General features: G+C 41.9%; 1 protein-coding gene across 2 annotated transcripts in view; it reads right to left on the bottom strand.

Moving 5' to 3' along the window:
- Positions 1–246: 246 nt before the first annotated feature.
- Positions 247–20,636, bottom strand: part of cenpe (centromere protein E) — a 37,586-nt gene continuing 17,196 nt past the window's right edge. The window contains exons 31-55 of one of the 2 annotated variants that reach the window (XM_078274311.1): positions 18,820–19,074; positions 18,404–18,565; positions 17,949–18,182; positions 17,419–17,580; positions 16,982–17,209; positions 15,127–15,288; positions 14,702–14,929; positions 13,680–13,763; positions 13,424–13,540; positions 13,066–13,299; positions 12,668–12,889; positions 12,452–12,547; positions 11,570–11,650; positions 10,603–10,728; positions 10,311–10,496; positions 10,001–10,210; positions 8,373–8,585; positions 5,804–6,007; positions 3,760–3,948; positions 3,510–3,610; positions 3,085–3,182; positions 1,319–1,454; positions 868–1,208; positions 741–779; positions 247–419 (exon numbers count right to left, since the gene is read on the bottom strand). In XM_078274311.1, the coding sequence (XP_078130437.1) occupies positions 343–419; positions 741–779; positions 868–1,208; positions 1,319–1,454; positions 3,085–3,182; positions 3,510–3,610; positions 3,760–3,948; positions 5,804–6,007; positions 8,373–8,585; positions 10,001–10,210; positions 10,311–10,496; positions 10,603–10,728; positions 11,570–11,650; positions 12,452–12,547; positions 12,668–12,889; positions 13,066–13,299; positions 13,424–13,540; positions 13,680–13,763; positions 14,702–14,929; positions 15,127–15,288; positions 16,982–17,209; positions 17,419–17,580; positions 17,949–18,182; positions 18,404–18,565; positions 18,820–19,074 (4,185 nt within the window). In that variant the 3' untranslated portion in view covers positions 247–342. The remainder of the gene's footprint in view (positions 420–740; positions 780–867; positions 1,209–1,318; positions 1,455–3,084; positions 3,183–3,509; positions 3,611–3,759; positions 3,949–5,803; positions 6,008–8,372; positions 8,586–10,000; positions 10,211–10,310; positions 10,497–10,602; positions 10,729–11,569; positions 11,651–12,451; positions 12,548–12,667; positions 12,890–13,065; positions 13,300–13,423; positions 13,541–13,679; positions 13,764–14,701; positions 14,930–15,126; positions 15,289–16,981; positions 17,210–17,418; positions 17,581–17,948; positions 18,183–18,403; positions 18,566–18,819; positions 19,075–20,636) is intronic. The other variant, XM_078274312.1, reaches the window with a different exon arrangement.

The following is a 20,636-nucleotide window of genomic DNA, read 5'->3' as shown; positions in this document are numbered from 1 at the left end:
CCACGTATCCTGCAGTTGACTCGTTTGGTCACCCAAATAGAGCCACACACACCTGTAAGTCAGTGCAGCAATAGAAACCAGTTGTATGTGCACAAATGTTTGTTCCCACTAAAATCAAGATTCACAGTAACGCATGAATGTTACACTGCCATGCATGATACAGCAAGTCATTCATAACATTTTCATTTATAGTTTCTACTTGGCTCATGGAAACTAGACTAAGTTAGAATGAGACAACAGATTGAATTACTTTAACATTTTTTTTAATAATTAAAAAGAAAACCATCAATACAATACAAAGACAAACATGGAAAATGAAAAAAAAGTGTATTTAAAACAGTTCTACTGTGTTTTACACATTTCCTCTTGCCCACTTGGAGATTTAGGCCACAAATCCTCCTTGCGGTCTGCAATCGCATCTGTAAAACACAAGACTTTTATAAGAAAACAGTACTCAAGTTAGCCTAATAAAGCCCTTACCGGTCTTTGTGATGCCCATACATGTATTACACCCACCCAGTTGCAGATGTGGGTCAAATTAGTTTTTCCATGATTTGTTCTTATTAATGTGCCAATTACAAAAAGCGGTTTCAGTCACCCATCACTGTCTTTTATCTGATTGAAGCGTTCGTTGTTTATTTCCAGTAAATGAGCCAAACTATGTTAATATCAAGTCCAAGTGCCTCTGTTAGTAAACCCTCAGTGGTTGCCCAAACACACAGTGATATTACAGCAGTTACCAGTCTTTTCATCCGGTGAGTCCGGAACACTGAAAACGTCTGGCGAAACAAACAGCTCAGGTCTTTATGACGTTAAGACTACTCGACAAACGATAGTACAGGGAGGTGAACCTTAGATGTAGCTTACCTGGAATGGTTCCAAGGCTGGAGTTATCAAAGAACTGCTTGGGACGGGTTCTGGACAGCACATCAGAGGCTCCACCAGCATCAAAGAATCTGCTTTTGGGCGATTCAAGTACATTTGGAGAGTCCAGCGGTTTCCTGGGAGAGTCCAGGACCCTCCTGGGAGTAACCAGAAATTTGGCGGGTGAGCTTAGGGAGCTGGAAGGGTCTGAGGTCATGGGAAGGCCCCTTTTGGTGGGAGTGCAGGGTGATGAAGGCTTGTCCACCTCACCCTTGCTCTTCACCTTCAGCTTGATGGCTCTGCCCTTCCACTTAGTGATTTCGGCCTGCTGACTGGACACCAAGCTGATGCGACAGGGGGACAGACATCAGGGATATTTATTTTATTACACAAACAAACACAAAAAACACATGGGCTGTCCAAACAGTTCCACTCTCAAAACTGGTAATCTCACCTTTGCAGCTCAGTTATTTTCATGTGAAGCGTTTTGACTTCCTCCTCCAGTTTAGTCTTCTCCTGGAGAATGCTAGTCTTGATCCCCAAACCTCTGGGGTTGGTCAGTCTGGCATGAAGGTCCTCACCCTGCAGGACTGAATTTTCGCATGACTCCATCAGTGGTAATCTCCATTAAAGAACACGTTTCCACCCTTCAAATTGGTAACAAATAGACCACCCATCAGCCGACACATGCTTAGGGCTGTGCAATTAATTGAAATGTAATCGCGATTATGATTTCGGCTCCCAATGATCACAAAAACAGAATAAATCGAGAAAAAAACAATTATTTAGCTCATTACGTTTTGCAAGTAAACTTTTATTTTCTCTTGTGTTCTGAATGAAAAAATAAAGTATTAAAAAGGCAAATTTCACAGTTGTATGCATTTTATTTTACTGTTGATTTAACTTTTTCCCACTGTTTTTTAAGTTCAATAACTGCAACATCTTTCCAGAAGTCAACGAGTAATCGCGTTAAATTATCGTTATTTCAATATTGACCAGAATAAATCGCGATTATATTTTTTTCCCCCATAATCGAGCAGCCCTACACATGCTTTTGAATTAGTGTCAAGTTACTGTAGCGATAGGGACTTAAAAAGGTCCAATGTGTAGGAATTTCTCCCATCTAGCGTTGAGATCATATATCGCAATCAACTCTCTCGCGCCACGCAGTTCAAAGTACGTATTCCAGCTACGGTAGCCTTCACGCTTCAAAAAGCCGGTCTCTTGCTCTTTTCAATATCCTTTTTCTTTTTCTGGGCGAAGAAGAAGACTCCCGTTTCTGAAATTAGGATTTTGAATACGTGTGGCCCTCCATGTTTCCTTCTTCAAACTTGCCACCGGGGCTGGGGCGCTATGATACCCATTAGCAGCATTAGCAGCACCTGGGAGTTTATCATGCGACAGCGAAAACGCGAAAGGCGGAGCAGTATGTCCTGTAGGTCCCTTACCGGCTAACGTATTTCAAGATGGCGCATGAACACGGAGCGTCTACCCCAGTTCATGTGAATGCAAATGTAAAATTTCAAACCAATAGGAATACTTGGAATTGATGGTGGTGGTAAATATTCATGAAAAAGAACAAGTTTGGGAACGGGCAACACAGATTTTGATAATGAACGACTAAACACGTTACACACTGGACCTTTAAGTTACAGGCAGTTGTGTCTAGTCCAGTCGATCAGGAAAGTGCAACAAAAGGTTCCCGACTGGACTCAAAGGCGCTCCAGGAAAGCACACTTCTGTCACAGATTTCACAACAGCGGAAAAGCCTGTGTTAGTGTATCCAGCCAAGTAAAGGGTACAGGAGATATCTTTATATAGGCTAGGCCTAATTGTATTTTAAACACTATCTGTTGTAGTTATGGCTGACACTGGGGCAGGGCCATCACAGAAAAAAAAAAAAAAAGGAAATTAAACGAAGAACAACTAATGATAAAAGCTAAAAAGGGGAAAGTGACAGATGGCGGGCGAAACCCTGAGTTAATCTTGGTGGGGTAAGGACTGAGCCTTGGTACATGGGCCACGTGCTCAACCAGGTGATCTACCATTGGCGCCCCAGTTTTCACATTCATTTAATTATGTCAACTTTATTCAGAATGTTTGTGAGATTAAGAGTTTTGAAAATTAAATTTACCACCTGAAGTTGACTGCTGCAGGCAAGTATACCTACATTTTCACAAGATAAAAAAACAAAAAAACAACAACACACTGCTGACTTACTTGACACCTCTCCTTGCTGCTGTGATCTTCTTAAGGTCTCTTTGAGCTTCCTCAGTGACTCTTCCTTTTCCTTCAACAGTGTGGTCATCCTCTGGATCCTGAGGAGGACAGACCTCTGGTCAGAACAGTCATGGAATGAACAGAATTAACCCCTTAGTGTTTTCTCCTGATAGGGAGAAAGAGGACAGCTGGTGTTCAGCTTGTGACTTTAAAGTGTCAGATGTACAAAATATTACTGAACTGATCCCCCACATCAACCATTTCTAACGTTACAGGGAAGCCTCTTTTACCACCTGCCGACACGTTTGAAAAACAGCCAAGGAGAAGGTAACCACAGAAATCCTGAAATTAGAACCACCCACTAGGTTCAGTCAATAAATAAGACAAAAACACTAATGGTCAGAACGCATCCAAAGGGCTCTTACTCTTCTTCGTGTTTATCAGATGCTGAACTCAACTCCACCTCCATTTTGAACAGTTTAGTCCGGAGATTTTCCAGCTCAACAGCACTGGGCGACGCATTTTTCTGAAACAGAAAATGAGCAAATATTATGAAGAAAAGCTGCTCAATGTTGACCAGTACAAAAACAAAGCTAAGAGTATAATGTAAATGTATGAAAATGAGCCTCAGAATGTGCTGTCAATTATAACAGAGACAGCTTTTAGGTCGGTTACCTTTAGATGATCCTCAGACTCTCGCAGTTTGCTCCTGAGAGTTTGGATTGCCTGGTCTTTCTCCTCAACTTCTGCACGGCAGTCCTGCAGCTCAGTCTGCAGCAGCTGGGTAGCCTGCTTATGGTTGGATACCCTGTTGCTGGCTTTGATCTGAGCATCCTCCAGCTGCTCCGTTTGTACACGAAGAGCCTGAAAAATAGAAACATGTCGGTCACCATCTGTAAATAGAATAAGTGTCGTGCCATTTTGAGATGAGACATTGGATGCAACTGCTACACAGAGACTAGGGCTGCACAATATATCGTTTTTTTTTTTAACCGTCATCGCAATATCAACTGGCGCAATATACATATCACGAAAGGCTGCGACACATCGTGAAAGACACTCAGATTTTTTCTATGTTAGCTCAAAGAAAATATCAGTAGATAACTGTCATTTTAGTGCTGCCTTTTAAATTCAATTAAATGTTCAATAAAGAACGCTGGAAATGATTTCCTTTCATTCAACAAGCAATTTGTTGTATTTTAGCCAAATAGTAAAAGCAGCAGAACTGAGTTTACTTTTATAATTTATTGGATGCCCTTGGTCGATTTGTTTCTCGACGCAGAGGCCCAGGGTTCGGTTCCGAGCCGCTGCGGTTCTCTCTCTCTCTCTCTCTCTCTCTCTCTGATTGAAGGTGGAAATGCCCCAAAAATAATCTTCAGTAATATCGTTATCGCAATATTCAACAACAACATCGCATATTTTCCTCGTATCGTCCAGCCCTAATAGAGACACGTTAGGGAGAGAAGAAATCAACTGATATGCACATTTGTATATTGTCCCATGATAAGACCCAAACCTTGAATGTGTTACCCTGTCTGTGGCTCTGTGCTCTAGTGAGTGAGTATCTCTGGCAGCAGGATAGTGTATGTAAAGACCTGGATACACAGAGCTGATAATCGGCTGTTGGACAGTCTGGCGAGGTCAGTGACTCGAGTCTGTTCCGGGCCATCGTCCGTCGGCCTTCATTTTGGCCGATTTGACATGTATAATCGGCGGGGCGGGCACTGCCGGCAGTAGGCCTCAAATGACCCATCTGAATGGTAGAGTGCTAACCCGGAAACGGGGAGCGGGATGAGCGTGACTAGAGTCTCTCAAAATCTGACGAAAATCTTTAAACTGACCTTTGTTGATCTGAAATGAAGACAGATTCAGCAACTGCACGGACTAAAATGTTTTCAGGAACACGTTACGGTGAACTATTTTAGTAAAATATGAGATCGTATTCTGAACAAGCCGCCATGACCGTCTGTCTTTGAATTTTCAGAGAAACCAGACCCACGTGACGCGTTCGTCCAATCAGCTGCCGGTTTTAATTTTTGACAATACAAATTAGCGCCGCCTGCTGTTATGGAGACGTATTACGTCTCGTCTCTTCGGTGTGTTCTGAGGAACTTCTTTGACCAACTCAGGGAGACTGATCAGTCCAACTGTCTTTTCTGCCAACGGTCAGCTGGTTGGTGTGTATGCAGTTTAAGATTGAGTCAAAACATACCACAGTGCGTGTTCATGATAATGAAGGAACAGATCAATGATGCAAAAACTTAGAGTATTAGCTACAAATTCTGAAGGCCGGGTACCGAATTCAATACCTTTTAGGCACCGACTGAATTGCCTCTAATGTTGTAATTTCTTTTTGTTTCATAAAATTGGTATCGAAAAAAGAATAGTTTAGGAACCAGTATCGAAGTCAGGGTATTGGCATCAAAATTTTTTGAACGATACCCAGCCCTACTAATTCTTTGTAAGAAAATATGTACCGGCCCATCACAACCTGTAAAAGAAGCACTTATGTGACTAAGACAGGTCTCATCTTCTTGAGGTATAGCAATGGATTCAGATCTGCTCAGAGCTTTGGATTTTTAAATGTGGTGGACACTTTTACCCAGAAAGTGTTCAAGAACACTGTTACTACAAACATGATATTAATCAATGACATGGGTCATAAGCACAAATAAAACAATTAAAAAAAAAGACGTAAAAACTGATTTGTTAGACATACTTTGACTTTTTCTTCAGTTTGCTGGAGCTGAAGCAGAAGTTGCTGGTTGTCCTTCAGCAGGGAGAGCTCGGTTTTCAGAGGTGCTCCCTCCAGCGCCTGCAGCAGAGTGGAACTCTTACTTCTCTCCTCTCCGAGTTGAGAATTAGCCTGATCCTCCAGCAACTTCAGATCTTCCTGCAGACCATTATGTTCATCGATGATGGCCTGCAGGAGTCAGGTGGATAGTATGACATGATATATTAAGATGAGCACTAATCACTGTAATACATACACTGTGGGAAAAAAAACTAGTGCCTTGAGTTTTTAAGGCAATTACAAATTATTACAGTGAAGACAATCAGGTTGAAACCAAGACTTCTTCCTACCTGCTAATGAAAACTGCTTCTGGAAATGGGCATGGCCATGAATCAATACCTTGACTTACTGAATGTGTAACTATCATAACTTAGACTTGATTCTGATTAGCTGGCAGGTTTCCATTCAATTGTAATATATAGACAGTATAGCCGAACACCTTTTAAACTGGGTTTGACTAGGGCTGGACGACAGAATTTTATATATATATATATATATATATATATATATATATATATATATAGGCTGTCAAAATAACGCGTTAATGAATGAATTAATGAATTAATCTGAGAAAAAAATAACGCGTTAAAAGAAATAACGCAGATTAATCCATTCCATATTGAGGTTTGACCCGGAGCCGTTCTAGCCACCATTGGACTGTAAAATGAAGGAGTGAGACGAGAATGTTCTGCCTGGATCATTAATTGGAACATTTACTTGTAAAAATCTTCTTCCTGCCAACCCTGGCTACCGAAATCTGGTGCCACTGATATGTCTGCTCTTCTCTCTGATGCTCTGAAACACAAACGCCGCTGCAAATGACGCTAGTTAACACTATACTCGACAGCAGCTAACGTTAGCCTACCGCTAGCTAGTAGCTGGATTAAACACGGTTAAAATGCTGACAGCTAACGCTAAACAGTGTAAAGTGTGACTGTGTTTTACTGTAGAGGATTCAACACCGGGATGTAACAATCTGCAGCTGCCGTCGGAGAAACAACACAGCCGGTGCGTTCAATGAAACTGGTAAACTACAGCCTCGTGGTGCATTTGAAGTTATTGTAAATGTCCTTTTCCTATCTGGTTGTTCAACAGCAATTTACTACTGAAATTAGTTATTGTTATAGATCATTATTAAATCATTTCATTTTGACCATATGGCCTTAGCAATAAACAAGCCGCTCTTTAATGTGACCGACTGCTGTTTAGTACCCTTTTTTTTTTTTTTCTTTTCTTTTTTTGGTCGGTTCAGGCACCGTTAATTATGTATGTGATTAATTTCGATTAATTGATCACAGAGTATGTAATTAATTAGATTACATTTAATTGACAGCATATATATATATATATATATATACACATACATATATATATATATATATATATATATATATATATATATATATATATATATATATATATATATATATATACACACACACACACACACATATATATATATATATATATATATACATATATATATATATATATATATATATATATATATATATATATATATATATATATATATATATATACATATATATACACATATACATACATACATACATATATACACAAAACGGATGCGTGAGATAAAGCTGTTTTCACACATAGGCCTACAGGTAATTAACTTCTCGTTCCTCGCTAAAAGTTCAAATCATTTTAACCTTATTGTGCAACCTTGCCCGTTTTCACCTGCTGCCGAGTAACGTACATTAACATCCCATGGTCTCTTGAATGTAGCATACCCGTAGCAAGCTCCTTCGTAGTAAATAGCGGTAAAAAAAAAAGAAGACGTCGAAGAGGAGCTCCGTGCTACAGAGCGGCTATTGCTATGTCGTATCAGCGGCATTTAGTAGATGTGTTGAGCCGCAACAGAGTTCCTCAACACCGCCTCTGGTGCCCCGCATGGTGCTCCGTCAGGTCAGCGGTAGCTGGTGGTTCAGTTATCCGAGAATAGGTGACTCTCAGACGGGGACAGAGCACCGCGTCATTTCGGCGGAGATTACAGTTAAGTAATGAAACAACTAGTTAAGAAAATAACTAATGTTAGTCCCTGTCGCTGCCATGTTGTTTGTGTATCTCTATGGCAAACGCGTTACGCACGGCGGGAGGGCTGAGCCCGTTCGGCGCTACGGGAGCGTCGGCGGATGTTAAGGAGAAAACCGATTTTCATTTAAACAAATCGACGTTAACTACACATTCGAGCTAATCGATAAAATCGAGGTTTGGCAAGAGGGGTACAGTACCACTGTAGTAGCCACGGTCTAGGTTTTCATTCATAGTTCAGCATCAAATTGTGGCCTTGTCACCTTCACAACACTGGGTATAATCTCCACAGTAATCGTTTCATTCTTCTATTTACTTTGTGAGTGTTATTTCAGTTCAGTTATGAGTGACCGTTTCTGTAATGTTTTGAGATATCCTGCTAGCTAACAAACGGGACCAAAAACATGTAACAACTAGATAAGTGAATGTTAAACACTACCTGCAGAGTCGATCTCCTGGTGAGTGCCACTGCAGATGTGTGTTCCAGCTCACAGCTCAGGATGCTGTCCATCCTGCTGAAGTTGATTGGCTCGTTGGTAAGCACGGCCTGCAGCTGCTCCTTGAACCTCTTCCCGTCTCTGATCTCAGCTGACAGCTCGCTGGGGTAAGTAGTCATGTTGGCCCAGAGCTTTTCCAAAATGCTGGTCATTTTCTACAAAACCAAAAGATCACAACGTTTCAGTATGGTCATGTTGGACAAAATGGAAACCTCACAAATCACACAATCTAGACGTTACAGGTTTAAGAAACAACTTTAGTGAGTTTACAGCTCATTTTTATAATCTGAATAAATTCATTGGCTAAATGCCCCAACTGTAAAGTCCCATTTGGACTGGATTTATTTCAGTAGTGGAGGTGGGGTCAGTTTAACGTTTTTTTTTTTTTTTTTAAAAATCAGCTGAAAAAAAGAAAATATAGATCAAAAATGTTTTTTGCTAATCTAAAAGATGGACACATGCCAACACCAACATATACAACAATGATGACAGAAAAAGAATGAAGTCATCATGACAGCAAGACCTATGTAAAAGCTAATAAAATGCTCTGTTGTAACTAGTTACAAGGGATCATTATTCTGTTTTGAACATTGTTAGCCTACATTTCTTTATATTTTGGCAAATTGGCAGCTTTAAAAGTATGCTGAAGAGCTATTAGCAGTTTCTGTTTGCAATGTACCCATGGAGGTTCAGACAACTATGCCGGGGTTACTTTGATACTGAACTTAAAAATGTGCTTTAACTCTCCTGTGCCCCCCTGGAGAAGCTTTTGGGTTTCTTCTAGTGACCGTGTCTATTGCAGAACATATGCTGTAACTTCACTATGGTAAAAAAGCCATTTGGAACGATGAGTTAAATTACAGAGGAACACAGTGAATATTTAATTCCCCACCTCCCCCTGTAAGGCCGGCGTCAGACTGGATGCGTGGCGTGAGCGTGGCGTTTCGGTTGCGTGGATTTTTCTGTCTTTACACACCAGAAACGTGTCTGACGCGGCGCTGCTGCTTCTAGCCTTGTCTGTACACATGGATGTTTCACATTGATAAAATGCATTCAAGCAGTGTTCTACTTCATGTTAAACATAAATATATACTGATTTGATTACTGCACAGACAACGTCGGCAGTATTGACGGCAAAATAGGCTACAGAATGTTTCGTTCGTATTGACAGGGGCAATATTTGAACATTAAATTTTTTTAATTACACTTATATCTGCTTTTATGTCGAAACCTAGAGACTTTCAAACATCAACATGTAATGTATTCGTGTCAAAATGACGTATAAACATCTTTTCCTATTCTATTTTGCCTGGAAACGCTTCCGACACGTTTGCGGTGTCGCGTGAAAAACAGGCATCGGTTCTATTTCTAGCATGCACGTGTTTTCGAGCCGCGCCTGAGACATGCGTGTCGCGCAGGCAGTGTGCAAGCTCTAACCGAGCCGAAATTAAAAACGGACACGCCACGCAGCTGACACGCTCACGCCACGCGGCCAGTCTGTCGCCGGCCTAATGTTAATCACGTCTAAAATGGGGAGACAACCTTGAAAGGGTTGCACAGCAGAGCTCACCTGCAGGTAGAGCTGCCTCTTGTCCAGCAGCTCAGTCAGTCTGTGGTCCCACAGTGTGTTGAAGTCCTCGTCTTTGACCGAGTAGCAGGGTGCCTGTGCTCTACACAGCAGCACATCCTGCAGACGCCTCTCCTCAAACACAGCCAAATCTTTCTTCACCAACTCCTCAAACTGTTTCCTGTAGCCCCGTGCTTGGGCCTGTAGGTGCAACTGGGGAAGCAGAGAGCAGGAGTACCCAGGTTATCACCTGATCAAAACAGTAAGACCTTTATGGAATTAAAAAAAAAAAATAAATAAATAGGATATTTACCCTAATGTTTCTCCCACACTCCGCTGCCTGCTGCCGCACCTGGCACAGAGCGATGTAGGCTTTCTTGGTGGGTTCTGGTAGAGAGTTCAGATAAGAGTGCTTCACGGCAGACTGTATTTCTACCGGGTCTGTGAACTTAGACTTGGAACAAGTGTCTATAAAGTGCTGAAGTTTTCTGAAGGACTCCTGCAATGATACGAGTTCAGTGGGATCAGAGTTGTATTGAACCTAATATGTTAGAATGGCTTTGCTTTTTAGCTGACGATTACTAAAACTGAGTTGGTGACATTACCTGAAGCTGCTCAGTAGAGTCCTGCAGTCGTGATGACACAGTCTCCTTGACTTCACTGGTGCTCTGATCCAAACTGCTCAACTGCTCTTTGAGTGCTGAGATGGTTGTGTTCGCTTCACTGAGCAACTGAAAGGTGAAGAGAGGGAAAAAAAAAAAACTAAAACCCCAAACCTATTATAGAACACATTTTTATGCAAGTGATACAATTTTGTATAGATATGGCTCTTCTCCACCTCAAGCTATATCAATATTATCATCTGCCTTTTCAGACATCTCCTCAGACTTGTTCTGAATGACACGTTTTTTTTTCCAAGAAACTAATACTAGCTTTCATCTGCCTCCCATACATATACACAATATGAAAACTGAAGTTGTGAATATCTCTGAATTTAGTGTAAGAGCAGTCTGACTTTTAAATCTCATGTGGAAATACTAGGGGTGTTAAAATGAATCATTGCATATCGATGCATTGACAGACCATAATCGATCTCTCTCTCTCTCTCTCGCTCTCTTAATTACAGGAGATACATGTACTCATTACTGTGTGTGTGAAACACTATATGAAACAGTAGGCTGATCTTCACTAGCAACACAAAGAGAACTACACACCACATTTTCTGTTTATTAACATCTCCTACTGAAGCTGCCTTAGTACTGTATACTATATAGTACATCTCTGCTCTCTTTTTAAACTACTGTTCATCAGAGCAGATCCGAGGACTGGCTAACTTCCAGTTCTTTGCACTATATGAAAAGGAAATTCATTACTTTTAAACTGGAAAGTCTCATTCCAATGAATAAATGAATGATTTGAATGAACAGTGGACCTCTTGGAAGACAAGTGTGTGTGACTGTATTTATGCTGTGTATTTTATGCAATTTGTATGCGCCTGTGAGGGACTGGCTGTGTTTTGTTGTGTGTTTAAAAAAAAAACAACTAAAGACTCAAGTAGGACTGCTGACAAACCTGCTGGGAGGCGTCGGCATCAACAACCGCATGACTTTGTCTCTCCCCAAGCATTTCAAGCTGCTCCTCGAGGTGCCGCACCTGACAGCAAAAACAGAAGCAGTGACAGGTCGTTCGAAACAGGAACCACAGCAAACGCAAAAAGTAACGAAGGCACGCGGACACCACTGGATTTTTTGTGTAAAAGGGTGGCCTTTGTTTGATATCATCCATTATATCAGAAACTTTCTCAGTCCCATCTTAACTATTGTTTAGATAGAACATCACTCAGAGGACAGATCAGAAAACATATTTATACATTACAGTAAAGTGATGTCATTTTCTGAACTTACCAGACTGTTGTAACTGTTCTATTTGCCTTTACCCACTTAAGTCATTATATATCCACATTACTGATGATTATTTATCAAAAATCTCTTGTAAATATTTTGTGAAAGCACCAATAGTCAACACGACAATATCGTTGCGGTATCGATGTCGAGGTATTTGGTCAAAATTATTGTGATATTGGATTTTCTCCATATCGCAAACCTTTTTTCAGTAAATGTATCTCTGTAAACTTAGTATGAAAATTGTGCATGTCTTGTTCCCCAACAACTTAATTACAAGTGTGTTCAATTATCATATCTATTTACTTTACAAAGAACATCTGAGGATTAACAAGATGCTTCCTTCTGGTTATTTTAAAAGGATAATCCCAGGTTATTCAAAATTGGGTTTTATTTATTTTTTGCAGCCCTGCTTCCATCACATGTAAACTGACTTGTGACTGTGCTAGGCGGAAAGCGCCTGGGCCAATGAGCCAAACGTATTTTTTTTTTTTTTACTTGCCCCGGGACATGGCTTGTGCCGAACCCTGACTATAAAAAGGTTTAGACCTACTCTTTGTTGCAGTTTGGTCTCTCGTTCGCCTCTCTCAGCCTGCTGCTGCGAGTTCAAATCTTCCTGCTCGTGCAACTTCTCCTGGATGGCTGAGATCTGTAGTTGGAAGAGAACATAAATGAACTGACTGACTAACATAGAAGTGCTTTGAAGTAGCCATCTTATCTACGTTACTGTTCCTGGATTCGCAATGACTCCATAGATGTATAAATGTACCATCTCCATCCTGTCCTCCAGCTCTGCCTTGAGCCGATTCTTCTCCCGTCTCTGTCCCTCCAGTAACTGCTGCAGCTGCTCTCTCTCCTCCCTGAGATAGTTCACTTTGTATAGCAGCTTCTCTGTCTCCTTTGTGGATGTCTGACAGTTGGCCTCCTCCTTAGAGAGCAGACTGTCTCTCTCTGCTTCAATACTCTCCAGTTTCTCAGTGAGAGTCCTCATCTGTGAGGAAGGGAGCAGTAAGAAGGAACGTTCAAGCGTCTATTTAAACTCCAACAGCAGCTTTCAAACAGTTTCTTATCCAAATCTCCTTTTACGACTGCTATTGTGTGTACAAAAAAAACAACAGTGTGCAGCCCTACAATGAATGCTATTTTATAGTAGTACTGAACACAAACCTCAGTTTGCATTATTTCCATCCTGTCCTCCAGCTCTGCTCTGAGCTGATTCTTCTCCTGTCTCAGTCCCTCCAGTATCTCCTGCAGCTGATCTCTCTCCTCACTGAGAGATTTCACTCTGCACAGCAGCTTCTCCATCTCCTCTGTGGAGGTCTGACAGTTGGCCTCCTTCTCAGAGAGCAGACTGTCTCTCTCTGCTTCAATGCTCTCCAGTTTCTCAGTTAGAGTCCTCATCTGTGAGGAAGGGAGCAGTTAGAAGGATCGCCTTGCTCAGAAAACAAGTTTCTTAATGAAATGTTAGCCTTTCTTAAGACCCCGTGGAAACCCTGTCCAACAAAGTGAGGTATTAGACACTAACCTGTTGATCTAAAGAGCATTCCTTCTCCTGACATAGTTTCTCCAGATCAGAGTTTATCTGCTTCTGTGCACACAACTCCTCTTGGACTGACGTCAGACGTTCTTGTGTTGTTGAAGCCTGGGAACAAAATGTTAACACCTTTAGTCAGTCAAATATACAAATGTATCACATTACAAATAAATGCACGACATGAATTATTGTCAAAACTGTATTACTTCGCTAAGTTGGACTGCCTTATAATAACCGGTTGCCTCACCATATTCATATTCTGCTGTAGATAATTTTCCAGCTGGCTCTTCTGCTCAGTCACAGATTGTAGAGACATATTCAGCTGCGCTATCTGAAGAACAAAGAAGACATTTTTAGCAGCACATAGGAAAGAAGTGTAAGGAATACTGGAAATGATCAGTGTATTTCTCCAGTCAGTCCCTCCAGAAAAACGTGATTATGCGATCGCATAATTCAATGCATAATCAACCAAAGTCTGCATATTTATGTGGAGGCCTCATTTTTTCAAATACGCCGCACTTTCGCCGCATAAAGGTGAACATCATCGTGAACATCAAAGCGACGTGAACATCGAAAAGCTGCAAACTCCGCGATGAAGCCGCAGTTTTGCAAAGTTCCCGCAATTTCGTCGCATAAATATCCCGCATATTCCATCGCATTTTTTAAGAAAACGTGCCGCATAATCAAGGATCTTTACCCGCAACAATCACAAAAAAACTCGGCATTTTTCACTAAGTCTGTTGCAACAATGTGGTCCTTTTGCTTTATGGTTTGATTCCTAAATCAAGGGAATTTAAAACCAATGCTACAAACATGACAACAAATACAAAGTCAATTAGGTGTGTTTCCATTAAGTGGGTAAATAAGCTGTCTACCTGAGCACAGGGTTCCAATGTCAGGAAAAAAAGAAACGTTTGGCTGTCTAGCAGGTTCATTCTGTATTACGAGAACCTCGTTTGTTGCTTTCTATGGCTGGACCCAAATATTCAACTTTTTCGGATATTTGTTTGTTGGGTAGGAATTTGGTTTTCCAATTTTTGGGATTTGGATATTCTTTTTTTTTTTTTTTGTTACTGTAGAATAACACAGAAAGACACATGTTGCACATGTACTCCTTAGGAAAAGATGTAGTGTAGAGCGTGTCAGAGCTACGCTGAATTTGTAAACTTTTACAAATGGAGCTCAAAAAGACCTAACTACATTACTTTTGGTGATGGAAACAGATAGGGCTGATGGCTCCTGAAGGCAGTACAACTCGTTGTCACAAACCTCAGTTTGCATCGTTTCCAGCCTGTCCTCCAGCTCTGCTCTGAGCTGATTCTTCTCCTGTCTCAGTCCCTCCAGTATCTCCTGCAGCTGATCCCTTTCTTCACCGAGAGAGGTCACTCTGCACAGCAGCTTCTCCATCTCCTCGCTGTGAGTGTCGGCCGTCCTCTCAGACAGCACGCTGTCTCGCTCTGCTCGCACACTCTCAAGCTCCTCAGTCAGCCTCTGAGTCTGTCAGGAAAGAATGGAGAACCAATTATTTCAAATAGGAGGGCCATGGATAAAATATCTGTATATTAAAATGCATGAGTTCAGATGGTTATCAAATAATTCCATAATGTCACTAAAATCAGTTGATCTATACAGGAGATGACAGCCAGCAATTGTACTTTGTAATTTTTTTTTGTATGTATAAAATGTAGTCCTGCCTGATTTTGGAGCTCTTGCAACTGGAGGGTAATCTCTGCATCACGCTCGTTGCTTGGTCTGCCCTCCAGCTCTGCCTTTTGACTCGTCAGCACGCTGATCTCATCTTGTAGAACTCTGATCTTCTCCTGAGACACCCTGAGCTCCTCCTGGTTCTCCATCATCTGAAAGACATTACCACCACGTGAGTTCACAGGTGAAGATGTCTTCTGCACAAAGTCACTAAAAAGGAGTGTACTTTTCAGGGTCAACAGACTAGTGAGCGTATTGCTGAGCTGACTCGTTCTCTCGTCCAATGCATTTCATTGTACAGTTGATCCTGTGTTAACCTACGACTAATAAAGTAAAACTGGAACTCAGATATGACGGCAGGGGTCAGCAACCTTAGGCACGCGTGGTACCATTGGCATGTGGCAGCTCAACCAATGGCGCACTAGCAATAAGTGTGCAAGACAGTTTTATTTTCCAATTAGCATGCAAAATGGCCTCTTTTACAGCCATTGGCAAGAGCACAGCCAGTTATTCACAGTAGTTTGACTTTTTCACAGAATGTGGCGTGAAGGAAAAAACAAAAACAAACACTGAGCAGGCTCGGTAGATAATGGCAGGCTTAATGTTGATATGGCACACGGATTAACAAGAACATTTTAAAACATATTAAAAAAAGGTTGGCAACCCCCTTCTAGGGTCTTCCACTTCCATATTCCTCCACTGGGTTTCACATCACAATTGCACACAAGGAGAAGAAACACACTAACAGTATAAATATTAGGGGTGGTACGGTTCATGAAAAAACATCCAAACCGCTCGGTTCGGAGCGTGTGTGCGTCGCACGGTTCCTCAGTCCACTGTTAACATGCACTAACCACTTACTGCCGCAGTGCCCACTTTCGACACCCATGTTAAAAACGCTTACTGGAAACGACGAGGGGGATGAGCAACATGAACGCAACACATGGCAGCTGATTGGACGAACGCATCACGTGGTTCTTGCTGCTCCCGAATTTCAAAACAGACTCTAACGGCGCCTCGTTCTGAATACGATCTCGTATTTTACGAAAATAGTTCACCAAAACGTGTTTCTGAAAACATTTTAAGCGAGAAATAGGCCGTACAGTTGCTGAATCTGTCTGTTTTTTTGATCAACAAAGGTCAGTTTAAAAGATTTTCGTCAGATTTTGAGAGGCGCCGAGCTGTCCGCTCCTCGGGAGTGTGGACTGCTGCAGGTCACGTCACATGCAGAAATGTCAAGTGGGAGAGATGAGGAAGGCTGCCCGGAGTTGGAGGATGCTCCAGCGTCGTATATAGTCTGGTGTGGGGGAACATTTTGGATTTCATGTTACCTATGATGACAGCGGAAATAAAACAATGGATGGAACTGCCACTGTGTGCATGTATTGTGCAACATGCTTTCAATATGCTAATATTAGCTATATATATATATATATATATATATATCATATGCTGAAGTATATTTCTGGAGTGTTAAAGATTAAAAGAAAAAAGAACAAGAACCGTACAGAACCGAAAACCGTGACCCTAAAACCGTGATACGAAGCGAACCGTAGATTTTGTGAACGTACCACCCCTAATAAATATGTATGCAATACATTGTTAATAAGTTCTTTTCACTTTGCTCCTAATTTCTGTGTGCTCCTAAACATTTAAGAGCACAAGTACGTAGAGCCCTGTAGCTGTATCATTGCACTGTCAGAGCTACACTAAATGACAGCTTGGCAGGCTGTTGACCTTTACAAATGGAGTCTTGTCTCAAAATGACCCAACTACAAAACTAACTGGGGTGGAAATAGACAGGGGCGATGGCTACAGACGGCAGTGCAACTCGTTGTCACAAACCTCAGTTTGCATTGTGTCCATCCTGTCCTCCAGCTCTGCTCTGAGCTGATTCTTCTCCTGTCTCAGTCCCTCCAGTATCTCCTGCAGCTGATCCCTTTCTTCACCGAGAGAGGTCACTCTGCACAGCAGCTTCTCCATCTCCTCGCTGTGAGTGTCGGCCGTCCTCTCAGACAGCACGCTGTCTCTCTCTGCTCGCACACTCTCAAGCTCCTCAGTCAGCCTCTGAATCTGTCAGGAAAGAATGGAGACCTAATCGTTAATTCAAATATTGGAAAATAAATTACATGAATATAATATCTGTATAACAAAATTCACGAGTTCAGATGGTTATTAAAACAAAATGTGTCTAAAATCAGTTGATCTATACAGGAGACAACAGCCAGCATTAGACAGCAGTTTCACTGTGTAATTTTTGTATGTATAAAATGTAGTCCTGCCTGATTTTGGAGCTCTTGCAACTGGAGGGTAATCTCTGCATCACGCTTGTTGCTTGGTCTGCCCTCCAGCTCTGCCTTTTGACTCGTCAGCACGCTGATCTCATCCTGTAGAACTCTGATCTTCTCCTGAGACACCCTGAGCTCCTCCTGGTTCTCCATCATCTGAAAGACATTACCACCACATGAGTTCACAGGTGAAGATCTCTTCTGCACAAAGTCACTAAAAAGGTGTACAATAACAGGGTCAGTCATCCATCAACAACCAGGGAAGTGGGCTGTCTCAATATTAGAGCTGCAACTATTAGTCGAGTCCATTCCACCCACACATCCCACAGGAAAAAAAAAAGGTTAGTGTAGAGCCCTGTAGCTTTATCATTGCACCGTCAGAGCTACACTAAACGACAGCATGGCAGGCTGTTAACCTTTACAAATGAAGTCTTGACTCAAAATGACCTAAATAAAAAAACTTTGGTGATGGGAACAGACAGGGGTGATGGCTACTGAAGGCAGTACAACTCGTTGTCACAAACCTCAGTTTGCATCGTTTCCAGCCTGTCCTCCAGCTCTGCTCTGAGCTGATTCTTCTCCTGTCTCAGTCCCTCCAGTATCTCCTGCAGCTGATCCCTTTCTTCACCGAGAGAGGTCACTCTGCACAGCAGCTTCTCCATCTCCTCGCTGTGGGTCTGAGTGTCGGCCGTCCTCTCAGACAGCACGCTGTCTCGCTCTGCTCGCACACTCTCAAGCTCCTCAGTCAGCCTCTGAGTCTGTCAGGAAAGAATGGAGAACCAATTGTTATTTCAAGTATTCGGAGGGTCATGAATATAATATCTGTATACATCTTTATATCAAAATCCATCATGAGTTCACATAGTTATCAAATAATTTAAACATGGATCTTAAATCACTCGATCTATTCAACAGATTGCAGCCAGCATTAGACAGCAGTTTCACTTTGTAATTTCTTATGTGTAAAATGTAGTCCTGCCTGATTTTGGAGCTCTTGCAACTGGAGGGTAATCTCGGCATCACGCTCGTTGCTTGGTCTGCCCTCCAGCTCTGCCTTTTGACCTGTCAGCACGCTGATCTCATCCTGTAGCTGTCTGATCTTCTCCTGAGACACCCTGAGCTCCTCCTGGTTCTCCATCATCTGAAAGACATTACCACCACATCAGTTCACATGTGAAGATCTCTTCTGCACAAAGTCACTAAAAAAAGTGTACAATAAAAAGGGTCAACAGTCATCCATCAACAACCAGGGAAGTGGGCTGTCTCAATACTATGGCAGGCTGTTATCCTTTACAAATGGAGTCTTGACTCAAAATGATCTTACTGCAAAACTTTGGTGATGGAAACAGACAGGGGTGATGGCTACAGACGGCAGTGCAACTCGTTGTCACAAACCTCAGTTTGCATCGTTTCCAGCCTGTCCTCCAGCTCTGCTCTGAGCTGATTCTTCTCCTGTCTCAGTCCCTCCAGTATCTCCTGCAGCTGATCCCTTTCTTCACCGAGAGAGGTCACTCTGCACAGCAGCTTCTCCATCTCCTCGCTGTGGGTCTGAGCGTCGGCCGTCCTCTCAGACAGCAGACTGTTGATCTCATCTTGTAGCTGTCTGATCTTCTCCTGAGACACCCTGAGCTCCTCCTGGTTCTCCATCATCTAAAAAGACATTACCACCTCGTGAGTTCACAAGTGAAGATCTTTTCAGCATAATGTCACTAAAAAGGTGTGCACTATAACAGGGTCAATAGTCAACCATCAAAAACCAGGGAAGTGGGCTGTCTCATCACTAGAGCTACAACGATTAGATAATTAATGTATGAAAAGAAAATGTATTAAGCAACTATTGATAATTGATTGTCATTTTTAACGCAAAAATGCTAAATGTGATCTGGTTCCATATTCTTGAATTTGGCGATTACCTGTTTTTTCATTATTGTATACAACAGTAAAATGAATATCTTAAGGCTTAGAAATGGGAGTTGAATAAAGAAGCACATTGAAGACATCACGCGTGCTCTGCGAATGTGTGAATGCAATTATTTACCATTTTGAACAATTAATAGGCCACACAATTAAACAAGAACTAATCGCAAACACCTGGTCACTGTCAGTGCAGCGGCATCTCACACGCACACTGAGCTACACTATCGTAGCACCAGTCATCATTCTCAACCCAGTTTTATGTCGGTTTTTTTTTTTTCCAAGATACAATGAGTGTTCTTTTTACTTTTCAATTTGTACAGTGTTTATATGGACCGCCATTTATGAAGTGAACAAGCCTGACTGTGTCCGTCTCATTGTGACAAGGTCTACTTACATTCTCAGGACTGAGTAGAGACAGACTCTGGCAGAGCAAAGTCTCGGAGAGTAAAGCAGATGTAGTAACGCCGCTCATGGAGCAACGTCAGTAACTTTATTTGAATGAAATTAGTTTTGCCGTTTACTTCATCGAAGCCTGGCCCGATTGGGCAACTTTCTCTATACTCACAACGTTCCACTTCCTGGATTGCGCCGTTGCCGCGGGAAAATTCGCCGGATCTCACTCTTTTCGGCCGGATGTCCGTTACCTTCCGCTTTCTTTGTGTTGGAATTTTAAACTCCGGTGGATTTCTGAGGACTATGGTTAACTGCTCCTCAGATCTCTGCAGGGTGAATCCAGACAGCTAGCTAGACTATCTGTCCAATCGGAGTTTTCCGTTGCACGACTAAAACTACTTTTGAACGCACACACGTTCCACCAAAACAAGTTCCTTCCCGAGGTTATTTTGCAGCGGCTCTGACCGGTGCTTAGCCCCGCCCATGACGATTGTGATTGGTTTAAAAGGAATGGTAATAAACCAGAGCACGTTTTCCTCCTATCCAGGAATGCTGTGTGGACTAGCCAGACCCTCCTCCGCAATGTTGTGGAGGAAGTTCTGGCAAGCGAGACTAGCAACTGTTTGACTGTATTTACGGGCTTGACGTATGTTGGACCGTTTCATTTCGTTGGGTTTCAGTGCAAAAAAAAAAAAAAAAAAAGGCCACATTCTATTTGCATCTTCAAGAGTTTCAAAAGGATAAGGCCGTATTTATCTATATTTTCATCATGGTAAACAAATCCCACAAAGAGACTAAAACCAACAATGTGTTAGTCCATCTTTTATACTTTCGACTACCATACCCGTTGGTTCCGACTGAAGATGTCAATTTTTAAAACACGGTGCAAAAGTGTAGTAGAT

Source organism: Sander vitreus, chromosome 18, assembly GCF_031162955.1.
Source record: "Sander vitreus isolate 19-12246 chromosome 18, sanVit1, whole genome shotgun sequence".
NCBI lineage: Eukaryota > Metazoa > Chordata > Actinopteri > Perciformes > Percidae > Sander > Sander vitreus.
The sequence above is the reverse complement of the archived record's forward strand: the minus strand, read 5'-3'. Positions and strand labels throughout refer to the sequence as shown.